At 39.1% G+C, this 25,540-nt stretch overlaps 1 protein-coding gene across 2 annotated transcripts in view; it reads left to right on the plus strand.

The window, feature by feature from the left end:
* LOC137326344 (gephyrin) overlaps positions 1-25,540 on the plus strand; it is a 491,797-nt gene that overhangs the window by 326,914 nt on the left and 139,343 nt on the right. For both annotated transcript variants that reach the window (XM_067991340.1, XM_067991341.1), the window contains exon 10: positions 11,558-11,600. In XM_067991340.1, the coding sequence (XP_067847441.1) occupies positions 11,558-11,600 (43 nt within the window). The remainder of the gene's footprint in view (positions 1-11,557; positions 11,601-25,540) is intronic.

Here is a 25,540-nt window from a genome sequence, read left to right on the forward strand (position 1 = left end):
GCTTTTCCGCCAACAGGCAGTCAGCCTGTCAATCAACCTGGCTATCGGGCGGGAAACCTTTTGAAAAATTTTAAAACAGGTCCTACCATTAAATTCGGTAGGACCTGCAGGAAACCCTTACTTACGGGTTTCCCATCTGCAAAACCTCCCCATCCCCACCCACCCCCCCGCTGTCTTCCAGCTCCAAATTAATATCGGGACATTTGTATCATATCAAATTCATGTCCTTATTTGGTTCCCCCACCCATGACTTTTCAGCCCATTCCTTTTGTAATTGAAAAATTCCTATAAACCTCTGGAGGAAGAAAAGTATTAACAAAAAAAGCAGTAGTAGTAGGGAAAAGGGCAGCACATTTTAGATTCAAAAGAAATTTAAGTTTTTCATTGTTCAAAGGGCATTATGTCTTTCGGATACAAAGCTTTAGTTTACCATTATTGTAAAAAGTTGCATTGTACAGTGGGCAAAATTAAAATGTCATACGTTTTATAAATTTACAAATAGTCTTTCTAGTTGTGTGGTGTGATTAATAAAATTAAAATATTTGAAATTATTAAATTTCAGAAAATAACTTCATTTAGATTAATTCAGGTATTTTTCTTCAAGATAAGTATATGCCAAGAGGGTAATGGCGACAGTGTTGACATCACAAAGTTGTTGGTAACTGCAAACATTTTCGTACCTGAAGCGATGCTGCTTTCTTGGTTAAGATAGTGGGAGTACTGAAGTGCAACCAAAATTAGAAGCTCTACTATTATTTTTCTTTTCCCTTCCTCAAAAGGCATCACATCTCCCTTTAGTTGGTGCTGTGCTATGCTTCAACAGTGAGCCAGTTCAGATGGGAACTTAACACCTCAGAACAATTGAATCTTTCTTCAGCCTTGGTGGTATCTTGTACTATGGTACCTAGGTTTCTCAATTTTAAAACCAACTTATAAATTTTTGTTCAACATACATATATGTATGCTGAAATACTTTACATGTTCTCAGTTACATTTCACTGTGCTTCTCTAGAAATACTTCAGCCTTATAAGCAATTGCCTAAGATCTCTAAGATAATGCAATCCCTCCTACTCAACAATGTATTGTGTATTTTCACTACTAGATTTATTCCTTCCACCTATTTCTAATCCTGCTGTTCATAAAGGAATGCCAAAAAAAGGCAAAAGTAGTGCCTCAGACCAAAGTAAAATTCATTTTTTGCCTTTCAAATACTATTTTGAAATCTGACAAATTAGTTAAACACCACTAATTCAAGATGCTGCCTTCCCAGATTATCTGGAGGAAGCGATCTCACTGCTAAGGGAAAGTAGTACAGAAACTTTTCGCTGCATCTATCACATTCAACAGACAACTTTAAGTTCTTCGAAGACTTATTCTAAATTGTTCAGTGGCACATGGACATTGTCAGAGAGTCATTAAAATGCTAATGCTGATTTCACATTCGTGGCTTCTGTCATAGTTTTTGGACTTCATTGGGTTATAATTTCCCAGGAGTGCATGATTCATCCTGTCCTATCATGGCTGCTTGTCACAGTTCAAGAAAACCTTGATAGTTGAGCATTTTCTACATATAATGATTCTATAAAAAAGTAAAGGAAAAAACACAATACAATTTAATAAAAACGATAAAAGAACTGAATGTGGAAGAAATTTTACCTGCGTTTAATGGCCTCCCTCTGGGAAATCAAAGAAGAGACGGATATGATGTTGTAAATTGTACAGTCGACTTGAGGAACTGTGGGCCAAATGGCCTTTTCCCATTTGAAACATTCTTATGTTGTTATGAAGTGACATTTTCACAACTTCAGATGTCAGTGAGCATTTACAGTCCTACAAGATTTGGCTCTTATCCTCTTTATTTTGAGCACCTGCACCCAGTTGTGAATTTTCTAACCAACCACTGGCAAGTGAGAGTACCAGTAACACATGAACACAAAGGAATGTAGAAAGTTCCAAGCATTTTATGAAAATGAGCAGCTGATCGCCTACTTCCTAACCCATTGACTATACTTGACTGAACAAATTGACCATGATAGTTGAGGTTGTAATAATGTATGGGTTTCTGGAATTCTAGCAGATTCTGAAGAAGGAACCAGTTGAATGTATTTAGAAAATCATTTGTACGTCAAACATCAATATCCGAGAGCACACAGGACTCATAAGTGTAAGTGACCTGTGTATAGATTTTTCAACTTCAAAATGCTGAAACACAGAATAAGGAACTCTCCATATGGTAAATTGTGGAATCTGTTTGCTTTCCACTTTCTTTCCCAAGTGTTACAATTCTAACATACAAGGCCTACTGTTTTAGTAAAGGGTACTGTGGTCTTTGCTTAAATCTGCTTGTATACCTTGAACCAAGGGAAGAAGGTCAGCCACCAACTGAAGATGCAAGATGCAATCTGATAAATTGCCATGCTGTGCCCTTTACTCTCTGGAATAACTATTACTATCTCAGCCATGCATTCACACCAATATGGCAAGAATGATGAAGGTTCTTTTTGACTACCAATGGTGTTATCTTCTATATCTCACCATAGATAGTTTTTGTACTTTTAAGACCATGATCTGGAACTGAAACCTGGACCTTCGAGCAAAAGTAAGAAGGCGACTTAAAAAGCACAGTAACTTTTTGAACAAGAAAGGTCTATTGGACCCAATGAGCTAGTTCCTTTTTGATCAACCCCACCTACACCCTGAAATAAAAACAGAAAATTCTGGAAATATACAGTAGGTCCGTCAGCATCCGAAAAGAAAAAAAACAAGTTAATGTTTCAGGTATACATCCTTGGTCAGATCCTTCATCGGAGACTGTTTTGACAAAAGGTCTACACCCAAAACATTACCTGTTTTTTCAGATGTTGATTGATCTATATATTACCAATATTTTCTGTTTATGTTTCAGATTTTCAGCATTTTTAGTTTTTCCCACCTACCTCCTCCTCATTATTTCTCTCAATCCCTTTTTTCTCTAGAACTGTATCTAATTGCCTCTTGAACACCTTTTCATGTTCTGCTTCAAAGAACTTCCCTGGTAGCTTATTTCACTGCTTGGAGGTGGGGGGGAGTGCAATCTGCCTGATTTACTTTCTAATTCCTAATCATTAACTTATTTCCCCTGGTACTTGAGCCCTTCATCACAGTAAACCATTTAGATCAACTCTTCATAATTTTGAATATATTTAATCAGCTATGTATCTAAAATATAATTGCGATAAGAATGGCCACAGAGAAACAGGAATATGGCAGTATGAGATAGAAGATGATAATGCCAGTATCCTAGCTAATGACAAATGACGGTAGCATGGTTTTGCCATGATGTCAGCAATAAGGCAAGGCTTATAACAGTTTACCTAAGGACCTCTAGCTGTGAGCTCCCAACAGGAAATAGAGGGTATGACTGAGAGAAGATTGGTGAGAAAGTCACCAAAAGGTTCAAAATAACAAGCGAGACCTAGCAAAGCACTGTACCCTTTACTCTCTGGAGTACCTGATACGATCTGCTGACCAGAAGAGGTGAATTGGATGCTTTCAGCTGTCCTGGGCTTGCCTGCTTATGTGAAGAAATGGACAAGCTTGGGTCATATTAACAAACTCAAAACCTCAGCTAATAATAGGTATAAAAATGTTTTATTTTTAGTTTTCTGTGATGTTAACCATAGTAGTGCCTAATTTCTATTTCATAATAGTTGGGATCAAGGGGAAAATGAGAATGTTTTTCACTGCTGCAATGCCACCTAAGAGCAGATTTTAATAACGCCAAGTATTGGTTGCCTTGCATTTAGATATAAACAAAAGTAACATTTCAGTTTTGGTGTCGAGAATAGATATGTGGTCCCAAAGCTTCCTGCCCAGTTGATGGCACGCAAGTCTTACGTACTTCTGCAGCAAGCATTTATAATGCCAGTGATTTCATTTTAAAGGGGCATTTACACTTTTTGGGGAAAGAAAAAACCAAGTAGACCCACTTATCATTTTTACCACTATGAATTCATGTTACAGCCAATGAAATGATTATATTGTTATGAATTACACCATTATGATGCAAATGCTATAATTACATTGTATGCAAATAGGCAGTATGAAAAGTGCTTTCCTAACAACTTGGCAATGGACTTGGTTTGATCTTAGAAAATTTGAACTACATCACCTGAAAAAGTACCTTCTGCTTTGCTTAAATTTGCAATTTATTTTCAACATAGTAAAAGACTACTGGATGAATTTTTAAAAGCCAAAAGCACAATGCTTTCACATCTCCACTGAATGCCAGACAGCTTTGTTACTTCAAATCCCAAACTAATCTTCAAAGGTTCAGAGATTCTACATGACTGAAGCTAATGTCCTTGACAATGTCCCTCATGCCTTGCTGGAGATTTGTAGATAGGATTTTCAAAGCAAATTTTTACATTTCTCGCATTTGACTTCTATTCTTACTTCATAGTGAAAACCCAACTTTGGTTTATTTTACCCCCTGTTAGCTCGAAGTTGCCTTACCCTGTAATGAGCACCATCTGATGCTCCTTTAATTAGTTTCTGTCTTGAGTCCATTAACAATAGAGCACAGTTTGCAAAACAGAAATGTGTGCATTCATCATAAGCTGTAGAGCTTTGAAAAGCAATTGGTAGCTTTTTGATTTTAATGTATCGTCAGTAAGACCCACTTGAGCATGTCTCTCTTTAATTCAGATTAATCACCAACTGCTTCACCATCTTAATGCTGTTAAACGTGCATTGTTTTGACTTTTTGCATGTCTTATAACTGCATACTTTGTGGAAATTTCAAAATACAGCTAAAATGTTTTCCAAAATAACATGTTTCAACAGTTTTTTTTCTGCATTGGCTTCTTCAAGAAAACAGTTTCCTTTTCATTTCTACAAGCATGCAGCCCTGGAGTTCCCTTAGTTCCCTCTTCCACTTCTCCATCACTGATATAATGAGCTTTCCTTGCAATATTCCAGCCTGCATTGATGGACTGAAGATAGCCATCTCAATACATTCATTTGGTGTTTACTTGATATGTCAATAAAAACAAAGTTTTAAGAATTGCCTCAGATTGCCTAACAAATATCGAATGGTTTTACTTTGTAGTTCCTTGCTTCTGCTCCATCTATTCTCAATCCTTGTGTGTAACATTCATTCTTCCTTAACTAAAATGGTCGTAAAGCAGCATGTGTGTGGCTTAATACCCTTTGGGAACAGTTTCTGAACTAGAAACTTATGCTTGCAAGATCATTAAGACTGTGCGCAATTGAAGCTTGCTTCAATTCCAATCGTGTTGCATCTGCAGTATTTTGCTTTTATTATGTTGTATTTGCTGTTAGCTGAATTCTTCTCGACTCTCCTCTGAATTATTACAAAACTCCATTCAAATGAAATGAATTAGAAAAGAATCTAAAGAGTACCTATTTGTTTGCTCATGAATGGAATGCTTTTTATCGATGTTCATGTTTTTTAAAATCAGATGTCACAACTGAATGAATACTCTAAATAATTCTGACATAGACTTCAATTGTGCCTGAGTTGCTTTAAATGGTTAAAGATCTTGAACTGTGACACAAAAAATATAGTTTTCATTCTGCAGCTTGTTGATAAAGTTGATAGGTCTTTCATGCCATACAGCACTTTTAATGGGTAGCTCATTGGAGCTCAGAGGGCAGATCTTCCAGTTGGCAAAGTACATACATGAATGCTTAACGTATGTGTACTATGTTCCCGTGTGTGTTATTTTTAATGCAGGAGAGTACCCATTTATTTTTAAGGTTGAAGTATTCGTACATTGGCTGTACCAATCAGAAGATCTACCCTATAAATATGTTGTATCATGGAGTGGTAGGACACAGTTTGTGCCCACCATCTCTCCCATGTGCTGCATTGCCAATGCCTAACACACTATGGTGTGAAGGGACAAGCACAGACCAAGTATTTTGTCTGTAGGACCGAAAAATAGGAGAAGAATCATTCTTGTGCACCTATACTGTCGCCAGTTTGAGAGCAGCATTGGTAGAGGTCCTGGAGCAGATTGTCCGCTTACCCTGCAAATCCAGGATGGTGCATGGCACAGCGATCTGCAAGGAATGGCATGAAATTTCATGTCTCAAAGAATGGTTTTGTTTAGGTACTGCAGGCAAGAACACAGATTTTCATCCCTTCCATCGTGTGGGAACTGGACAGTAGCATGCTGAAAATCACGGCGCACCACTTATCACCCTGTTCCCGTGACATCCGGGCTTCCGCTATTTTGGTTGCGTCCTTCATGTGGGCCATCCCAGTTATCCACCAAAAACAGGCAGACTCATCAGCCCATGCAAATCAGGGAACTATGACATGCTTAGGACCCCGAGGCAATATTGCGCTTCCGGTGGGCGGAGTGCATGTTTTGCAAGCGCCACCCAGTGGAACCGTACCTAGAGTGTCCGAACCAGCAGTCTTTAAAGCAATGTTGCTCAATAGAAATTGCTGACTAGCCACATGTGAAGCTACAGTGACACCTTTTTAGCCACAATCACTAATTTTGGTATAAAATGCCTTGCATGCACTCATGCAAAACAGGCAAATGTACTTTATGTGTGTATTTACTTAACAAACATCTACCACCATTTATTGTGAAACTCTTCAATCTTTCTCTTTCACCAAAGCTTGGAATTCTGGCACGAATTTATCAGACACAGCACATCTTAGTGCCGCTTCCAGGTTTTTATCCAGTAGATGCAATCGGTACTTTAACTTCAGAGCGATTGCTGAGAATATTGATTTGCACACAACCAAGTTGAGCCGAATACAGAACACAGCTTGGCAGTGGCAATTCTCAAAACCAGATATTGGCGCTTAGTCAGGACATTTTGCCACATTTTCAGCACAAAGTTGGTCTCAGTCATAATTCCACTTTGCAGCGGTAGCAGATCTATCTCCAATCCTGGTCTGTCCACAGAGAACTAGTTTACACACATTCCCGATGTCAAAGCAGAATGGGTCTTTCATGAACTGAACAGCCAGACTGAAAACATTGAAATCAGCCAATCTCATAAAGTACACCTGCAAACACACACCTGTAAAGTGATTAAGTGGAAACCAGGAAATGATTAAAAGGCGGAAGTGATAATAACATGACACAATAGAAGACATAACGAGGGAAATCAAAGAATGAAAAGACATATTTGAGATGCACAGCATGTGTGAATTGCTGAAAGAGATAGGGGAATGAGGCAGGTAGAAAGAGAAGCATGAAAGACTGGCAAAACAGAGAAGGCTCCAGTGACCCAGGAGTCTGGTAAAAGAAAAAAAAACACATGTGGCACCCTGATGGAGCATTCCCAACCCAAGCACCAATCTGCTCTTTCATTTTATACAGAACCACACAACTGACAGAGTTGAGACTTGAATGCCATCAGTCTGAGTGAATTCAAAGCCAGGTCTCAAAAGTAAAAAGACAGTTTCTCTTCTGCCCCCTGCCCATTTTATACATTCTGTGGAATATCTGTACAATTAGTCTTTCACAAAAAAATGTCACATTTAACATTTATGTTGAAATGTTCAACTTATTGACTGTTCTTGAATTCCATCCGGTAACACTTTTTTTTTAGTTTTAGATGATTTGGTTTGTAAATCTAGGTAATGTTTTTTGTGATCAGGTGGCTTAATGTGGGTGGCTGATAGGTCATTAAATTAATTTTTAAAAAGTTGGTGAGTGAGATTTTGTGGCAAAGGCACCAACTCAACACCCAATGGAATTCGTAGCAAGGCCTTTAATTGAGCAATAATCCAAGTAGGTAGACTGCAACCACTTTTAATGACTGAATGCAGGAAGTCTGATAACCACAGGGACGGCCCTGAAAAAAGCGGAGTGGAGGTAGATTGTTGATTTTCAACAATGTGAGCCAAATGTGACCGCAGCAATGCTTCGGTTAGACGGCTTTGTATTGTTATCTGGAGACGTTGCCCTCTCTTGCCACACTGAACGCATTAACATGAACCGGATCTCAGTTTTCATTATTTCTTCCTCTGTGTTTCACTTGAGGGAATATATATGCAGTGGCACCTCCAGTTCTCCTGCAGCAAGTTGAGGTCAATATTGAACAAGTGAAAAGTAGAATTTTTCCTCCCCATCCCCAGATATAATTTCATAACGTGTGGCCAATTCACATGTGCTGAATTGCTGCCATCCAGTGTGGATGGAGTATATTTGACTGTACTTGGTGAAATTATAAACAATTTTACAACACCAAGTTATAGTCCAACAAATTTATTTTAAATTCCACAAGCTTTCGGAGGAAGCCTCCGAAAGCTGGTGGAATTTAAAATAAATTTGTTGGACTATAACTTGGTGTTGTAAAATTGTTTACAATTGTCAACCCCAGTCCATCACCGGCATCTCCACATCTTGGTGAAATTAGTGGTTTCCTTGGAGTTACTCATGTTCCCACCATATCTTTTGAGACGGTGAGAAGGAATGTGTTTCGTTTTGTCATTTGAAACCTAAACTGGTACTTTTTTTTTGTTTGACCCACCAGACTGCATAAAATGCATTTAATTAAAATCGTCGCAGTTCCAGCAATGTTTCTGTTGTTATATTGTCTGTCATTTAGAGAGTGCGTATAATAATTTTTTTAAACCTTTGCAACCCACATAGGTTAAAGCGCCTTTGGTGCATGTTAATTCATGTAAATTAGCAATCCTTTAAAATTGTGACAAATAGGAATGAATTGCCATAATTGGATCTCTGAACTTGTTTGACACTAGTTGGGTTAGTTACACCATGATTTGCTCTCTCATTTCACTTTTTAGGTAAATTAAAATATTGAAGTAGTTAATTAAAGCCCCATTTTATTCTGGCTGGATTCCATTTCCTCCTGCACTGTTTCAGGCCTATGGCTTTTACGAAATTTAACAGGAGCCAATGGCAGGCCACATGCATATAAGCAAACAGTAAGCCTGGCTGTTGTATGGTATTTGGGCATTCATCTGCTCAGCCTCTGTTTAAACTAACTACAAATACCCGAGCAACCATGGTTCTTCGCATTGACATACCATCACCCACTTATTGTGTGAACCACTGGCAAATGTTGACATCCAGTCGATCTTTAGTAAAAATTTAGGTAAATAAAGACGTACAGGCAGCAAGGAGAAGGCAACATAAAGTGAAAAAATACAAAAGGATATAATCAAGGAAACAGTAGGAGATGAAGAAAACAATAGGGCAGAACCAGTGGCGCATTAACTACATTTTTTTCTATATTGCCATGATACTTTTGTGTGTGTGTGCGCGCGCATGCGTTTGTGTTTGTGTGTGTACGTGTGCACACACGCATGTGTGTGCATGTACATACGAGACACCCACCAAAGGAAAACAGAAAAGGTCTGATCTTTATTTAGAAACGCTGACAACTGAAGTCACAGATTTGCCCCCTCCTTCGTCCACCCCAAGCAAGAATAGGTCAGGTATTGTTACTGTGGTTTAAAGTTTGACTTTTAACTGATCAAGGACATAACTTAATTAGGATACAGTACTTTACAGTCTCACCAGTCACAGCAGTCTGATGCTGCTGCCCCCTCAATGAATATGGCAGTGGTGTTACCTGAAAAGCACTGTTCAGTCTATATTAATAGCACTGATACAGATTACTATTAATTGAGTGTAAATATATTGGCGAAGTCAGGGATGTAAATATATATTCAACGTGGCATCGCAGTTTAACACATAAATGAAGACAGATGTTGCTCTACTATTTGAAATGAACTGTACATTTTTCTTTCTTTTCACTTTTTCATGTCTCACTACCTTTAAATTGCATTTCTGGTGTTGCTTTTCTTGCACCATTAACCTTTTCAGTCTAAGTTTCTCCTTTGATTTTCATTATCAAGCATACAGGCGGGTGCATTAAATAATGCTGTTAAGGGTAGTAATGGCAGATAAATGGGAGGGAAAACAAAAAAATTGCAAATTCAATACATTAGTCTTCACCGTCAGTGCATTAAAAAGCTTATGCTTTCTTTGTCCTGTAAACCAGTTGTACTGATGTCCATCCATCCCACCCGAGTTCGATGGCAACAACAGATTACAAAGCAATTGAATCGCATTCATTTTTCATTCAATGTCAGCATTCTTTTTCTACTCTTCTTGTTTTCAAGTAACTGAAAAGAATCTTCCATAGTAAGCTTTTAGCCTTGCAAAAATGTATAGTTCTGGCAACTCAGTCAATCGCAATCATGCTCCTAAAGGCTTTTTATTGTTATTTCTTAAAGGAGACTTCAGCTTTGATTCATTCCAACCTGCACAGAAATTACTGTGCAGATCTGTCAAATACTTTACACTGACAGGTCAGAAGTTAGGGGCTGTGTAATAGTAAAAAGCCACTCATCTAAAGAAAGTGAGAGGGACACTGACCTATGGGACTAGGCATGTTCATGTTTTTTTTAAATTAAAAAAAATATTGTCGTTGTGCAAAAATATAATGATTTAGGATTATAGTGGGGAATGTAGCATGCAGTAAAATTGATACTTGTTTTATGTTAGTTCTTTTAATTTCCTTTCTGTGCTTTATAGCCCTTTTTTGCTTGAATCAGCAAGCAGTTCCTGCCTGTTTTCCCAGTCTTGTGTGTGGGTTAATGCTGGTGGTTCCACAATTTGCATGTTTTCTCGTGTGTTAGTAGCAAGTGTGTTTGAAAACTGTAAAAGGCCAAACCTATAATAAACCTCTCATTAGTTCTTTTGTTTACGTATTTCATTTCTTAAAAGAAATTTATTAGATTTCTGAGCTTCTCTGTTCATTATAAATCTTTTGTTTTTGTTTACGCATTAGCTCCACCATAGGTTGGAAGGGCTTAAAGATGAACTCAGAAGGCATAGAGGATACAACTCGCGAGTAACTATTACTGATCAAAGGAGCTGCTACCATTCGCAAACTTTGCTTTGCGCTATGAGTTCTAGCTCCTTGCTATTCTATCTATGTGAAGATTCTTGACTGTCTGTTTCTCCCACCTTAACACTGTCCACTAGTCTGCGCCTTTAACATTTGTCTTAGAATCTTTCAATTATCATTTACTCATTTAGAGCCTTCTAGTCCATATATGGTGTAATTCTTGTTGTTTTGTGTCTGTGTGTGCGTGTGTGTGTGTGTGCGTGTGTGTGTATGTATGTATGTATTTATTTCTAAAGAGTATTGCTAACTCCAGAACACACAAGCCCTTCTACATGGATTAGTTTATTGCAACATGCCACGTTCATTTCTGACAACCTTTTCTTCCTTCATGCAGTTTTCATGGCTACTTGTGCTCAGCAGATCTGACGCAACTTTTCTTTGAGCTATGATGTTCTGTCTAATAACTTTTGCCTCCATTTTGATGGGTTTTCCAGATTTCACGCATTTACATTTTAATATTCTAGGATGAAGAATCATAAGCTTCCCCATTATAGCATCCTCGCACAAACTCGTCATTTCATCGTGGTGATCCAGCTTTGTTCATCATGATCTATTCTGTATAACTCACTGCATGTCTGTACTTTTGAGCCTGCCTGTGCATAATGTAGACTTTAAAAATAATGTCCATTCTCCTTGCAGGTCCAGTCACGATGCAGCAGCAAGGAAAATATCCTGAGAGCCAGTGAGTACTTATCTAATTTTAGTTCACTGCCTAATTTTTAATATAGGAGTGTTAAAAATGTGCTGCCTATGACTGAACATCCTTGGCATTATCTGTCTAAATACAAGTATTCAAATTTTGATACATTTTTGTCTTAAAGTGTATGCAGCATTTACAGGCATATAAGAGGTAGGGCCAAGTCTATCTATTTTCTATTTTAAAAAAAGACAATATATAAACTTTACATGAGTATAAATGAGAAATAATCCACATTTACTGACATTTTTGAAATATACCGATGTTAGAGGTCATTCTTTGGCTCCTCTCTCGATTGTCCATGCTGTCTGAACAAAAGAAGAGAAGCTGATCAGTGTAACAGTACTCACTGCTGTGAAAGGTCACACAACATACCTACAACAGCACAAACAAGTCGTAATGCATAGAAATGCAAACTTTCCTGCCTTCATCTGCATTTTGATTGTGACACCAGTAAACTATCCCTGTTTCTTTTTCCGATTCAGTCCCTTCCTTGTTCTTTCTCTTGCTTCCCTGTGTTTCTCTCTTCCCCTGTTTTCTCTCTTTCTCTTCCTGCCCATTAACTCTCTATTTCCTGTTCTTTCTAGCTTCCCTGCACTTGTCTCTCTCCCTCCCACTCTCTCTTTGCCCCTTCTCTTCTCTCTCTCTCTCCCCTCTCTCTCTCTCTCCCTCTCTCTCTCCTCCCTCTCTCTCTCCTCCCTCTCTCTCCTCCCTCTCTCCCCTCCCTCTATCTCTCTCTCCTCCCCCTCTCTCTCTCTCTCCTCCCCTCTCTCTCTCGCACCTCCTCTCTCTCTCTCTCTCTCTCCTCCCCCTCGCTCTCTCTCTCTCCTCCCCCTCGCTCTCTCTCTCTTTCTCTCTCTCCTCCCCCTCTCTTTCTCTCTCCACCCTCTCTCTCTCTCTCTCTCTCCCTCTCCTCCCCCTCTCTCTCTCCTCTCCCTCTCCCCCACTTTCTTCACTCCACTCTCTCTCTCTTCCTCTATCTATCTCTTCCTCCCTCTCTCTTCCCTTCTCTCTCTTCTCCCCACTCTCTCACTCTTTCCCCCTCTCTCCTGCTTTTTCTTGTGTGTCTCGATCTTCTAACATCATAGTCAGCCAACTCCAGGATCAAAAATTGAAGGATGAGTTAGCTTGTTGGTAATCCAGAAAGGATGGCTAGCCAAAATGGACTCTTCTGTCAGTGGTGCTCAAAAGGATTCATTCAGATTTTTATTAACATTTTAAAAAGTGGATACATGATTATTGCACGATATACTGAAAAACATTTCAAATACTTGAAAACCTATTCCTCCCTTCACAAATATAGAAAACTGGGCCCCATCCTACTTTTACTATTCATTTCATAGCTAAGCATGAATCACTGTTGTATGAAGAAAAAAGTGAGATGATTTCATAATGGAACCTTGCCCTGGTGGTTCTCATCTACTGAGATGCTGAAACTGGGCTCTTTACAAACTTGCTATTTGCTGTTTCTCAGATTCTTGTTCGAGGGAAACCTAAAGGGGTTCAGACACCCACAAGTGAAAAGGAACCAAGAAGTAAGCATGGGAGAACATCTAAGGAGTAGCGATGCACAATATAATGAGGTTTAAGATAATGATTGAGAGAAATATAGATATTACAAAGACCAAAGTATTAGATTGAGGGAAAGAGCCAATTATGAGGGAATGAGGATAGGCTAAGGAAGGTAAACTGGAGAAAAATATTGACAGCAAAGAAGTACAACAATAATAGGGCATTATATAACGGGGAGATGAGTAGAGTTCAGGAAAAATATATTTCACTTAAAAATAAAAACAAACTAGCAAAGAATGAGATGCTATGGATAAATAAAGAGATGAGTGGTGAGAATGTGGAACTTGCTGCCATATGAAGTGGTTAAAGCAGATAGCATTGATGCATTTAAGGGGAGGCCTTGTGCATACATGAGGGAGAAGAAATTAGAGGGATATGGGGGCAGGGTGGGAGGAGGCTCATGTGGAGTATAAAGACCAGCATAGACCAGTTGTGCGGAATGGCCTGTTTCTGTGCTGTAGATTCTATATAATTCTATGTAAGTACTAACTGCAACTTGACAAACATTGCTTGCTGGAGTGATAGTAGGGGGCTTCAGAGGTGGTGGGAGTAACAGGTCTGGAATCACTGGGAAAATGTTTTATCTGTTGAATATTCAGTCTGTGGGCTGTGCTAGTGTTTCCACTATAGTGAGGCGAGAAGAATGGACTGTTGAAGTTTAAATTGGACAAGTGAAAGACTTTCAATAAATCGACCATATATTATTAAAACAAAGGGAATTTTTATTTTTTTCATCTGCATTCCTTTTGTAAAAAGTTTATTCTAGCAACTTTATTATTTCTGACCGTATGCCTTTTAACTTGGTTTTGTCGAGTACTGATTTCTCACTTGATCAGCTTTTCACCAAAGTTGATTCTAAAAATTTGAAGCGAATGCTGCATCAAAAAGTTAGAGTTGTGCTAAATTGGGACATTTAGAAAAGTCTGGGTTTTTTTTTTGTTCAAACTTCTGTGAAATAATTTTGTAGTTCACAGTTCCAGCAGTTGATGGAGTGGAAAAGCCCACAAAGACCAATGACACTTATTGTGTTTGCCGCCTGTTCAAGTTAGTCCAGTCGGTTATGTTACCTATTCTTTAACAGTCTGATAGAGGAAATCCTTGCTTGCATGTTTATTTGTACCCCAGATTTAGACTACCAATATCAAATCTTCCAAAACAATCAAAAAAACAGATCCCAGAGAAACCAGTAAGTCTGTACATTTGCCCATAAATACTAAATTAATCATTCAGAAAAATCATTAATTGTGATTTTGCCAAGCCTGATTAAGTGACTTCCTGTCATGAAACTCTGATTCTTTACAAATGCCAGCCTGTTGGAAATTGTACAGTTAATGTGACCAAAATCACTAAATTGTATCTAAATAACATTGGATTTTCACCTCAATTACTGATTTTTGACACCAGCCTCCCAGTGTTCCTTTAAAAAAAATAAACATGCTGAGAATTTGTCTGTACATCCATGAATAGAACCCTGATGACTGTATAGAAATAATCCATTTGAAATGCATTGTAATAATTACAAAAACATAAATACAGTATACACGGTGAGATTAGTTGGTAAAATGCTCCTACATTCAAAGAAGGTACAAGTGTAACTTAATTGCTGCTGGAATTTGCAAAGCCATCTCGGTCAACAACTTTGTTACTTGTGTACTATAATCAGATCATTTAACTAGTGAAGACATAAGTCATGCCTCACTGAATGCAGCTTAGTCATTTTAATTATTCAGATCTTTAAACTACATTTACAATTTACAAATACAATTATCATAACCAAATGGCTGTGGTTCTTCCCCATGCTCTTCAGCTAAAATTAAATTTATTTAACAACAACAACTACTTGCATTTATATAGCACCTTTAATGTAGTAAAAGGTCCCAAGGAGCATTATCAAACAAAATTTGAAACCAGGCCACATAAGGAAATACTGGGACAGGTAGGTTTTAAGGAGCATCTTAAAGAAGGAGAGAGAGTTAGAGAGTAGAGTGGTTTAGGAAGGAAATTCTAGAGCTTAAGGCCGAGGCAGCTGAAGGCACGGCCACCGATGGTGGAGGGAAGAAAAGCGGGGATGCATAAGAGGCCAGAATTGTAGAAGCGCAGAAATCCCGGAGGGTTGTAGGGCTGGATGAGGTTACAGAAATAGGGAGGAGCAAGACCATGGAGGGATTTGAAAACAAGGATGAGAATTTTAAAACTGAGGCGTTGCCGGACCGGGAGCCAATGTAGGTCAACGAGCTCAGGGGTGATGGGTGAATGGGACTTGGTGCGAGTTAGAACATTGCAAAAGTTGTTCCACAATGCTGCGGAACTTGGGTAATGGCAGGTTCCAGGGCCACTAGCTGAGGCTGTTGAGCATCGAATGAACCAAAACCAAATCCTGCATTTGATACCTGTATTGGCAGGCAGGTTCAGCAATTTATGTAACCTTGCAAGTAAAAGAGAATCCTCTTGTAGTGATCACCCCTTTGTAATAATCATGCAATTATAAGTCTGAAATCCTGGTCGTCAAGATCAATGTGAGCTTTCAATGCAGATTTCCATCGGTTGTACTGATCAGTACAAGTTGTTGCTGAACTTCTGTGGTGCTCAACAGTAATCGTCAATTTAAACAACTGAGCAATTTAACCGTGCAATGCTAAAGTAGCTATAAGGTGAGTACAGAGTGGGAGATTCTAAGCTCAGACGGTCAGTTTGCTCAGCACAAACTGGAAATTTCAAGAGCTGGGTGCTCTTGTAAACAGTGACTCTGAGCAGTTTTAAAACTATGTTTGTTTTATAATCTTAGCATGAATATATCTCATAAATATGTTTTAGGTTTAGCATCTTTTACTCTTCTTATCTAATGGCTATTTTATCACCACACAACTGAGCTGCAGCACAAATGGGGAATCAGAAACAATGATCCATCTGTTTTAGTGACAGTCAGGTTGCTGGCCAAATTGATCATTGTAACCAGATTCTACTACATATCCAAATGAGATTTTTCAGAACTTTTTAAACTAACATCAGAGCCTTGATTCAGAACAATACAGATTTATGGTTTTCATAGAAAGGTTATAGCATGGAAGGAGGCCATTCGGCCCGTCGAGTCCGCGCCACCTCTATGCAAGGGCAATCCAGCTCGTCCCACTCCCCCGCCCTTCCCCAGTAGCCCTGCAAATTTTTTCCTTTCAAGTACTTATCTAATTCCCTTTTGAAAGCCATGATTGAATCTGCCCCACCACCGCCTCGGGAAGCGCATTCCAGATCCTAACCACTCGCTGTGTAAAAAGGTTTTTCGTCATGTCACCTTTGGTTCTTTTGCCAATCACCTTAAATCTATGTCCTCTGATCCTTGACCCTTCCGCCAATGGGAACAGTTTTTCTCTATTTACTCTGTCTGGACCCTTCATGATTTTGCATACCTCTATCAAATCTCCTCTCAACTGTCTCTGCTCCAAGGAGAACAACCCCAGCTTCTCCATTCTATCCATGTAACTAAAATCCCTCATCCCTGGAATCATTTTAGTAAATCTCTTCTGCACCCTTTCTAAGGCCTTCACATCTTTCTTGAAGTGCGGTGCTCAGAACTGGACACAATACTCCAGTTGTGGTCGAACCAGTGTTTTATAAAGGTTCATCATGACTTCCATACTTCTGTACTCTGTGCCTCTATGTATAAAGCCCAGGATCCTGTATGCTTTTTTAACCACTTTCTCAAACTGCCCTGCCACCTTCAACGATTTGTGCACATATACCCCTGATCTCTCTGTTCCTGGACCCCTTTTAGAGTTGTGCCCCCTAGTTCTTCCTACCGAAATGTATTACTTCCCAGTTTTCTGCGTAAAATTTCATCTGCCACGTGTCCGCCCATGCCACCAGCCTATGTATATCCTCTTGAACTCCATCACTATCCTCCTCACTGTTCACTACCCTTCCAAGTTTTGTGTCATCTGCAAATTTTGAAATTGTGCCCTGTACATCCAAGTCTAAGTCATTAATATATATCATGAAAAGCAGTGGTCCCAGCACTGATTCCTGGGGAACACCACTGTACACCTCCTTCCAGTCCAAAAAACAACCATTCACCACTGCTGTCTGTTTCCTGTCCCTTAGCCAGTTCTGTTGCTACTGCCATGTTGCTACTGCCCCCTTTATTCCATGGGCCGCAATCTTGATGATAAGCCTACTATGCAGCACTTTATCAAACGCCTTTTGAAAGTCCATATACACCACATCAACTGCATTGCCCTCATCTACCCTCTCTGTTACCTCATCTTTATCAGGTTAGTTAAACACGATTTGCCTTTAACAAATCCGTGCTGGCTTTCCCTAATAAATCCACCCTTGTCCAAGTGACTGTTAATTCTGTCCCGGATAATTGTTTCTAAAAGTTTCCCCACCACTGAAGGTAAACTGACTGACCTATAGTTGCTGGGTTTATCCTTACACCCTTTTTTGAACAAGGTTGTAATATTTGCAATTCTCCAGTCCTCTGGTACCACCCCCATATCTACGGATATTTGGAAAATTATGGCCAGTACCTCTGTAATTTCCACCCTTACTTCCCTTAGCAACCTAGGATGCATCCCATCCGGACCGGGTGACTTATCTACTTTAAGTACAGCTAGCCTTTCAAGTACCTCTTCTTCATCAATTTTTAGCCCATCCAATATCTCAACTATATCTTCCTTTACTGAGACTGTGGCAGCATCTTCTTCCTTGGTTTTGATTTGCTGCTGTCTCTAAATTTCACTCTGCTCACTGTAATAAATTATCCTTAAATTGGCTGGTATTGGGGCATGTTTTAAAAACTTAAAATTGAATCACTCCAGGATGACCTGTGGGACCTGGGCTCAATTCCTGGCCAGAGTAATGGAATCATTGTCTCCTTTGTCTGCTAACTATAACATTACTAAACAAAATGAGTTTGGGCAGTCTCAACACAGTTCCTAAACCATCCCTAATTTGGCCTCCTCACTTGGAGTGATGACAAGATGGCTTTTACGACAAATAGAAAAATGTCACATTGGTGCAGTAGGGATTTTCCTTTTGGAGATTGGCTGAAGCACATTGTTGGAGGAGAGCAGAAGAATCTTTACTCTGCATCTAATGGTGCTGCACTTGCCCGAGAGTGCTTGTTGCCTACTCAGGCTGTTAAAAATTGTTACTTGATGAGCACAAAAGTCCCAAAAAAAGAGTTTAAAAATACTTGTGGAATTGGTTAGTAGAAAATTGACATCTTGAGCAATGTGTTAAATATGTTTTCTGGCGCTTATGAGCTATTATACACTTATAAAATAATACTTAGATCCCCAATGTCACCAGTAGTGTGCACATTGTTATTTTCAAATATTTCAGTATTTAGTGGTTCTGAATAACTTTCTCTCTGTTTTCAGCACATTTCATATCTTCATTGTTCTCTTAACATTTCGACTGCTTTGTAAATTACTTCTCAAACCATCTATCTAAATACTTTCCTGTGAATGTCTATATATAATAATGATTTAAAAATTATTAACCCCATTAACAGAAAGTTAGTGGGTATCACTTGTGAAACATAGTTTAGAAGGCAAATGCTTTTCTGATTGTCAAAACATGATAAATTGTCTTTAAAAATATGAATAGAGCTACTACTTTTATTGCTTTTTGTTTTGATATCTTCCTGTCCCAACTGAAATCAGACAAAACTTCAACACCAAAAGAATAATAGGCAAGTGAAATAAGTTCCAAGGGAAGGACATTGCAACAAGCAATACTTAAGGGAGTTAATGGGGCAATTAGATCCATTCCTGGGGACAGAGGAAGAAGGTTGATGGTGATGATGAGAAGGAAGACTGGTAAGGATTGATGGGGATGAATTTCTGGGGGATGTGTCCCTGACTCCACCCATATTCCTGGGTCTGGGGCATTTGCATACTGTTGCCAGGCACCCGTGCCATTCACAGTGCGACTGGGATGCTGACCCGGGGAATTGGCAGCAGGGCCTGGCTGCAGCAGAAGCGGGCCAGCTGTGCACCCGAAGACTGCAAAAAAAGAAACGTCCCATTCTTTTAAAAAGCCAGTTTCCATATTCGATTCTTTAACTTTTAAATATGCTTTAACAACACTGGATACCAGAGATATACCAGGGATGGATCCAGTGTTACTAAGGGTGGAAATGGGGGTGATATTTCATAGGACATAATTACTGAACTTCCAAGCAATGCCCCCAAATAGGCCTGAGATTTTGATAGGGGAAAAAAGGGTGGGACCCATCATAAATCCACCCAAGCCTACCTAGGATATGGTGTTTTTACACCAAAACGATAGAAGAAATTCAGGGCCAATTTATCAATGAGAAAGATGCCTGAAATACTTAAGTTCTTCGACAGCTTTCTAACTTGTTATCAGAAACACGGTCCTTTTACTTTTAAATGTTAGATTGTACGAAGTTGATTCGGATAGGATTAAATTATTGCATTCCTTGTTGGAACATTTGTGTCATTGTGGTGTTACAATGTTAGCTTGACAGCAGGTACCATGATATTTTTTTTAAGTATCATTTTGAGAGTAACTGATTTTAATTTTACAAACAAATGTAAAGCAGTGTCCTATGCACTCACCTGCATTATTAACAGGACCTGGAGCAAAGCATGTCAGGTTTTAAATGAGATAAATGCTTTAGTGAATGACATGAATAAAATATAACAAGGTAAGAAGCTGAGATTGAGTCACCTTATGCCTCCTTTTTTTACTTGCTCTCATCTCTCGTCTCAATTTCATTGATAGCATTATGGTCACTGTTCAACTGATACTTCCTCTCTTTTCCTACTATGTGCCAAATGCGTGATAGGCTCATTCTTGCTGCCCCTACATCCTCACCGTGATGATATAAAAATTCCTCTCAGCACATTCTCATTTCGTCATTCTTTGCCAGGACTTTGTCTTTTCTTACGCTTTCTCTTCGAAAAGAAAATGCCATAATTGCGCCACATCTGAGAGCCTTTTAAATGAGGCTAGGGTACAATAATTAAATATACTGTGAATATGCTATGCTAGTCATCTTTGTGTTCATTACTAGCAAACAACAGAAGAAATTAGGGAGCTTGTTTTCTTTTGACTATGTGTTGTTTTTCCTTGTTCGTGCTGCCCCCTGATGACATAAGCTGTTAGTGCTGTTGCTGCCCACAAAGGTCAAGTTTCTTCGCTGCACCTTTTTTTCTGTTCACGGCTATATTCCATTTATTAATGTAAGTGTGAATAATTTGTGTAGATGCGAGGTGAGCAAACAGTGAGAAAATGCCAGCAGTTGTCAGTGTTAACAAATGATTGTGCTAGACTGGGAATTGAATATGTATGAAGGGTTTTTTTAATAATAATTGGCTCTGCATTGCTATTATTGCTTGATATAGTGAATTCTGACTGGTACTGTAGTTGAGATGTAGGAAAGTAGGTGTTACTGTGCTGTGTGGCTCTACTGAAAAGCAATTAAACAAAAGTGGGATGTCAACGTAAAACTGAAATTTTTTGTTTAGTACCCAAGTCAGAGAAGAATAAAAAAACATTCTGAGAGCATTGTTAGGTATTAAAGCTATCCCAGTGCATCAAAATGTGAAACGTGCCACTTGGAAAAAGCATTTTGAGGAGGGATTGTAAGCATTCTTAACAACTGCTGCATTGCCAGTCTGAAGCCAAGATGGGGCTTCTGGCATGGTTCTGAATTCAGTAATGGTCAGACAGGAAAAAGTGTTAATGTATGTTTTATGGATGTTTTGCTCTTAACCCGTGGAGTACCGCCAACAAGATAACTTGCTTCAGCTCACCCGCTCGTGGATGAGTCATCTTGCTTGGCACTTTGCATTTGCACTTCCTGGGTCATGCTGCGAAATGCGTGAAAATATTGTCCTGTCACTGTAAAAATATAATCAGGTTAAACCTCAATGATCCATCTCCTGATTGGCTAAACAGTTTTTGGAACTGTTTCTCAGCCAATCAGAGACAGATTTTAATCTATTTTGTCCTAGTTCAAAAAATTGGCAGAGGATGAGGAGGCAGAGAAAATCAGGTAAGTTTTCTGAATTAAAGCAGCAAATGAAATGGAGAATATAGATCAAAAATAATATCAAAAAGAAAATATAGGAGAAAATAAGGGAAGCTGAAGAGAAGGACAGGGCAGAAATAAATGATTTTCTAACTTTTTTGAATTTTTTGAGGTATGTATATTTTATTAGTAAAGAAGAATAATATCTCGATAGTGTTGTTGCTATAACATTGAGTAATTCTTCAGCCTCATAAAAATGCACTGAAGGTCCCTGGACATGCTGGGCCTTTAACGGTTAGTTCCATTCTTAAGTGTCTCATATAATGCAATTAAAAATAGTTGAAGCCTGCAAGTGAAGCTGTAAATCATCCACTCTATCAAAATTACCTTGAATGTTTGGCAGTGTGTCATCTTTGCTTGAATTGTACTTAAAACTGTGCAATGTTAGGCTTCTGTTATGGTCATTTTCTTGGGTCTTCTCATTGGTAACACAGTATTATCAATGGTGTCCAACATAACTGAATGTTCCAGCACATAATAGATCAACTAACAAAAGATTTCTGCATGATTGCTAGTGGTGTGTAAATTGCAACCCTATCCCCACCGAGGTTTTTAAGTCATAAAAATGCACAAAAGTGTGAATTCAGTATTGAATTGTCCAGTACATAGAAAAGGACCTGGCCATCCAGGGCAAACTAAAGCAATTTAAAATCTTCAGGTTTTTTCTTCCCAAAGCTTGGAGAGATTAAACAGTAGTGCTTCGGAGCTGCTCCATTAGCTGATAGTGAAGCGAGTTCTTGCACTGAAGTGCATCCATCTGGTGCTTCTTGAATTTTAAGCAGTGGGATAGAATCAGGACTCGTTTAACATGGGTACTTTTAGAGGATTAATTCCCACTAGTTGCTGATTAGAACGTGCAGCAGTTGGTGTTACGTAATGAGGAACTGGTGGAGTCTGGAACAGTGCAATTTGATCTTATGATATTTATTCTACTACACCCACAGCTATTTGTTTCTTATAGCAAAGCGGTTTGCCAGGGACAGAGTTTCCTGCAAGTTAACGGACTGCATCGCTTCTAGATAGCAAACAGGTTATCCTCCTGGGAAAGTTGAGGGCCACTCCACAACAGTAGTACTTACTCCCATGGGCTAGTTTTAAAGAAGAAGCATGCATGACATCTGTGCAATTACAGTATTGATTATCATATGTTCAGCAAATAAGATGTGGACCTGGAGGGGCATGCAGTTTGATACAGCCATCCTGTCCTCAAAACAGAAATGTCCTTCCTCTCAGAGAACCCCCACTTCAGGGGAACTATATATGGCATATTGAGTGAAGGCATGAAATAGATTTCATTCTCCCCTTCAGGAGGTGGAGCCTCATTCTTCACATGTAGCTATCCTCTCCTACCAAAGGTCTCACTTTTCCCTCTTCTAGTCTGTAGATATTGTCTTGAGTTCCTTTTGTATTCTCTTTGATACTTGTCCACTACTTTGATTAATATCACTCCACGATCGGTTATGTTGCTGTTTACTGAAATTCGCAATTAACTTGATGTCAGTTTCTGGTTAATCTTTGTTTGCAGCTATTCGTCGCCACTAATCTGTATTTTTATAAAAGGGGGAGGGCAACCTGGACCCTTGATAATTTTGTTGATTTTATAATAATTTTGCCTCCTGGTTTGAAAAATTGAAGACAGCTACATTAAAGGATGCTATTACATGGTTTGGCTACCAGTACTCCATTCAAGAGAAAATGTCCTTGTGATCACCTTATGTCCTATTTATCTTGTAGAATCATTTCAACTAACCATCCAGATTATTGCAGGGTTGTTTCCATAACATCAAAACAACAGATTAAATAACTTTGCGCACACAACTTTGTTTTGAAGAAGTGATTTGTGACTTTATTTCTGTCTGCCATGCCTTCCCAATAATTAGGGCAGGTGCACACAGGCCAAGACACATTACTGTTCAGTTTGAATGGGTTGAGCTGCTCATCCTTCCAGCAGCCAGGAGAGAAGGCTGCCTCCACCTACATTGATGGTATTTAACACTGCCTCACTAAAATTCACTTCTTTAAGTAGGCCTCATATCTTCTGAAGGTAGTAGGGTCACCTTGATTATTGTACTGTGCTATTGTCAAAATTATAAACCTTGATTTTATCTCCAGGCAGGTTTTGGGCGGGTGCGAGTTAGAAACTCATCCGCTGCCCTAGAAAGGAGGACTAAACTATCTTAGCTCTCGGGCTTCAATTAAATTCTGCTGGCCAACTTCCCGCCTATTCCTTGGGGGTTTGGAGGAGCACTCTAGCTCCTCTGGGCCCCACAAGGAAAGTAAAAAAAAACCTACCTGTTTGGGCCTCTTCTGGCCCTGCTCACCTAGCAGGAAAGTCACGGCGACTTCCCACTCAGAACGTCCAATGAAAATTGCAGTCAGGTCCCAATGACGTCATTTTGACCTGACATGCATATGTACAAAGGGACATCTGCCAGCTTTGGGCAGGTGTCCTTGCTGCCTGCTCAGTTGTGCAGGTTAAAGTTGGGAATGGTCAGCTTCTGGCGGCTCTAGGAGCAGTTAAGTAATCTGGCGAGTTTAATTGCTCGTAGGGTTAAAATCGCTCTCATAGTTGCTTATGCAGTTTGGTGAAGTAAATGGGGCATTAGTTGCAAGCCCTACCCCGACAACATGGAAGGGAGCTGTACACAAAGGATGTGAATGACTGAACGTAAAGGTTAAGTTAACTGCCTTTTTAAAATTATTTAGCATGTTAAATATTGTCATTGCATCAAATCATCTTTCACACACTGATGGCTTCTGTGAAGCATCATATTTTTTGCTGTATTTAGATTCAGTTACGTAAATGACAAGAATGTATTTTCTTTAATAAGCAGTACTTGCAAGTGTGCTCCAAGCATAACATTTCTTGCCAAAGTAATTATACATTCATCTGGATTCAGCTGTGATGTACTCTGAATGGCACCTTTGAGGATATTTCAGCTTAATGATGGAGGGCATTGTTTTCTATAATTGTCTTTGTCAAAATTCATAAATGGTTTCTTATCTAAGTATGTTTTTAATGATTGTACAGTAATGTGTTTTTTTCTAAACTGATCTTTTGCACTGACTAACAAATGCTGCTGAGTTTGTGGATATGTCTGTCAAGTCCTGTTTTGGAAGCCACAGCCCATGTATATCATAACATTTATTTGGTGCAGATTTACAATGGAAACTACCAAGATAAACTTGTCATACTGTAATTACACCCTCTCACTAGTAGTGGCACTGTAATGCATCAGTTTTGCATCTCCCGACTTCTCAGCCTGTATTACAGAGGAAATTGCATAGTAACAGGAGTATGCACAGCCCCTCGAGCCATTCAGTTAAATCATGGCTGATCTGTATCTTAACTCCATCTACCTACCTTGGTTCTGTAACCTTTAATACCCTTGCCCAGCAAAAAACTATCAATCTCAGTTTTGAAAATTTCAATTGGCCTAGCCTCGGCAGCTTTTTGGGGGAGAGAGTTCCAGATTTCTACTACCCTTTGTGTGAAAAAGTGCTTCCTGACATCACCCCCTGAACAGTTTAGCTCTAATTTTAAGGTTATGCCCCCTTGTTCTGGTCTCCCCCAGTTGTTTGAATCAATTCTACTTCTTGCTCCCCAACTTGCCATAAATCTTGCTTCTCCCAAAAGTTGATATGAGAATTTTCTTGAATTCAAGGAAATTAGTTTCAACTGGAAAGAAGTAAAAGGGTTGAAATTGGGCAACCGTGGGCGAGTTTGTGGTCAAATAATTGGGGAGTGGGCATTTGGTGGGATAATTAGGATGGCAGGCGCATGGGGCAATCGTGTGTGAGGCGAGGGAAAGCATTAATGAAGATATTGAAAGCAAGAAGAGTTGTATAGCTGAGGCTTAGCATAATAGTGTGGAATATAGAAATGTTTCACTTTATTGTGTAGGAAACTTTTATTTTAAATGCTGGATATTTGAGTACATGAGAAAGAAAAATGGCAGATGCAACCAATCACATTTTAAAAGAGTAAGTCAGCAAGAATTCTGAACTGCAGCCTGAAGAGCAATTACACTGTAACCTTATTTCATGTTTACTAAACAGCAATTAGACATTATGGCCTCAAAGGGACACAACTCCAATTTACCAGCAGAATAATATATTCTACAACACAAGGTATAAAACTGCTGTCCTTATAAACAGTGACTTACCGTAAGCAATACCACAGGGTCAGTTGTGGAGCCCCTGCTATATCTGATCTACATAAGTACATAAATCAGATTAATTTCAATTGGTCAAATAGGTAGACAATACTAAACCAGGGAGGGAGGGTCTG

The sequence above is a fragment of the Heptranchias perlo genome, chromosome 10, assembly GCF_035084215.1.
Source record: "Heptranchias perlo isolate sHepPer1 chromosome 10, sHepPer1.hap1, whole genome shotgun sequence".
Taxonomy (NCBI): domain Eukaryota; kingdom Metazoa; phylum Chordata; class Chondrichthyes; order Hexanchiformes; family Hexanchidae; genus Heptranchias; species Heptranchias perlo.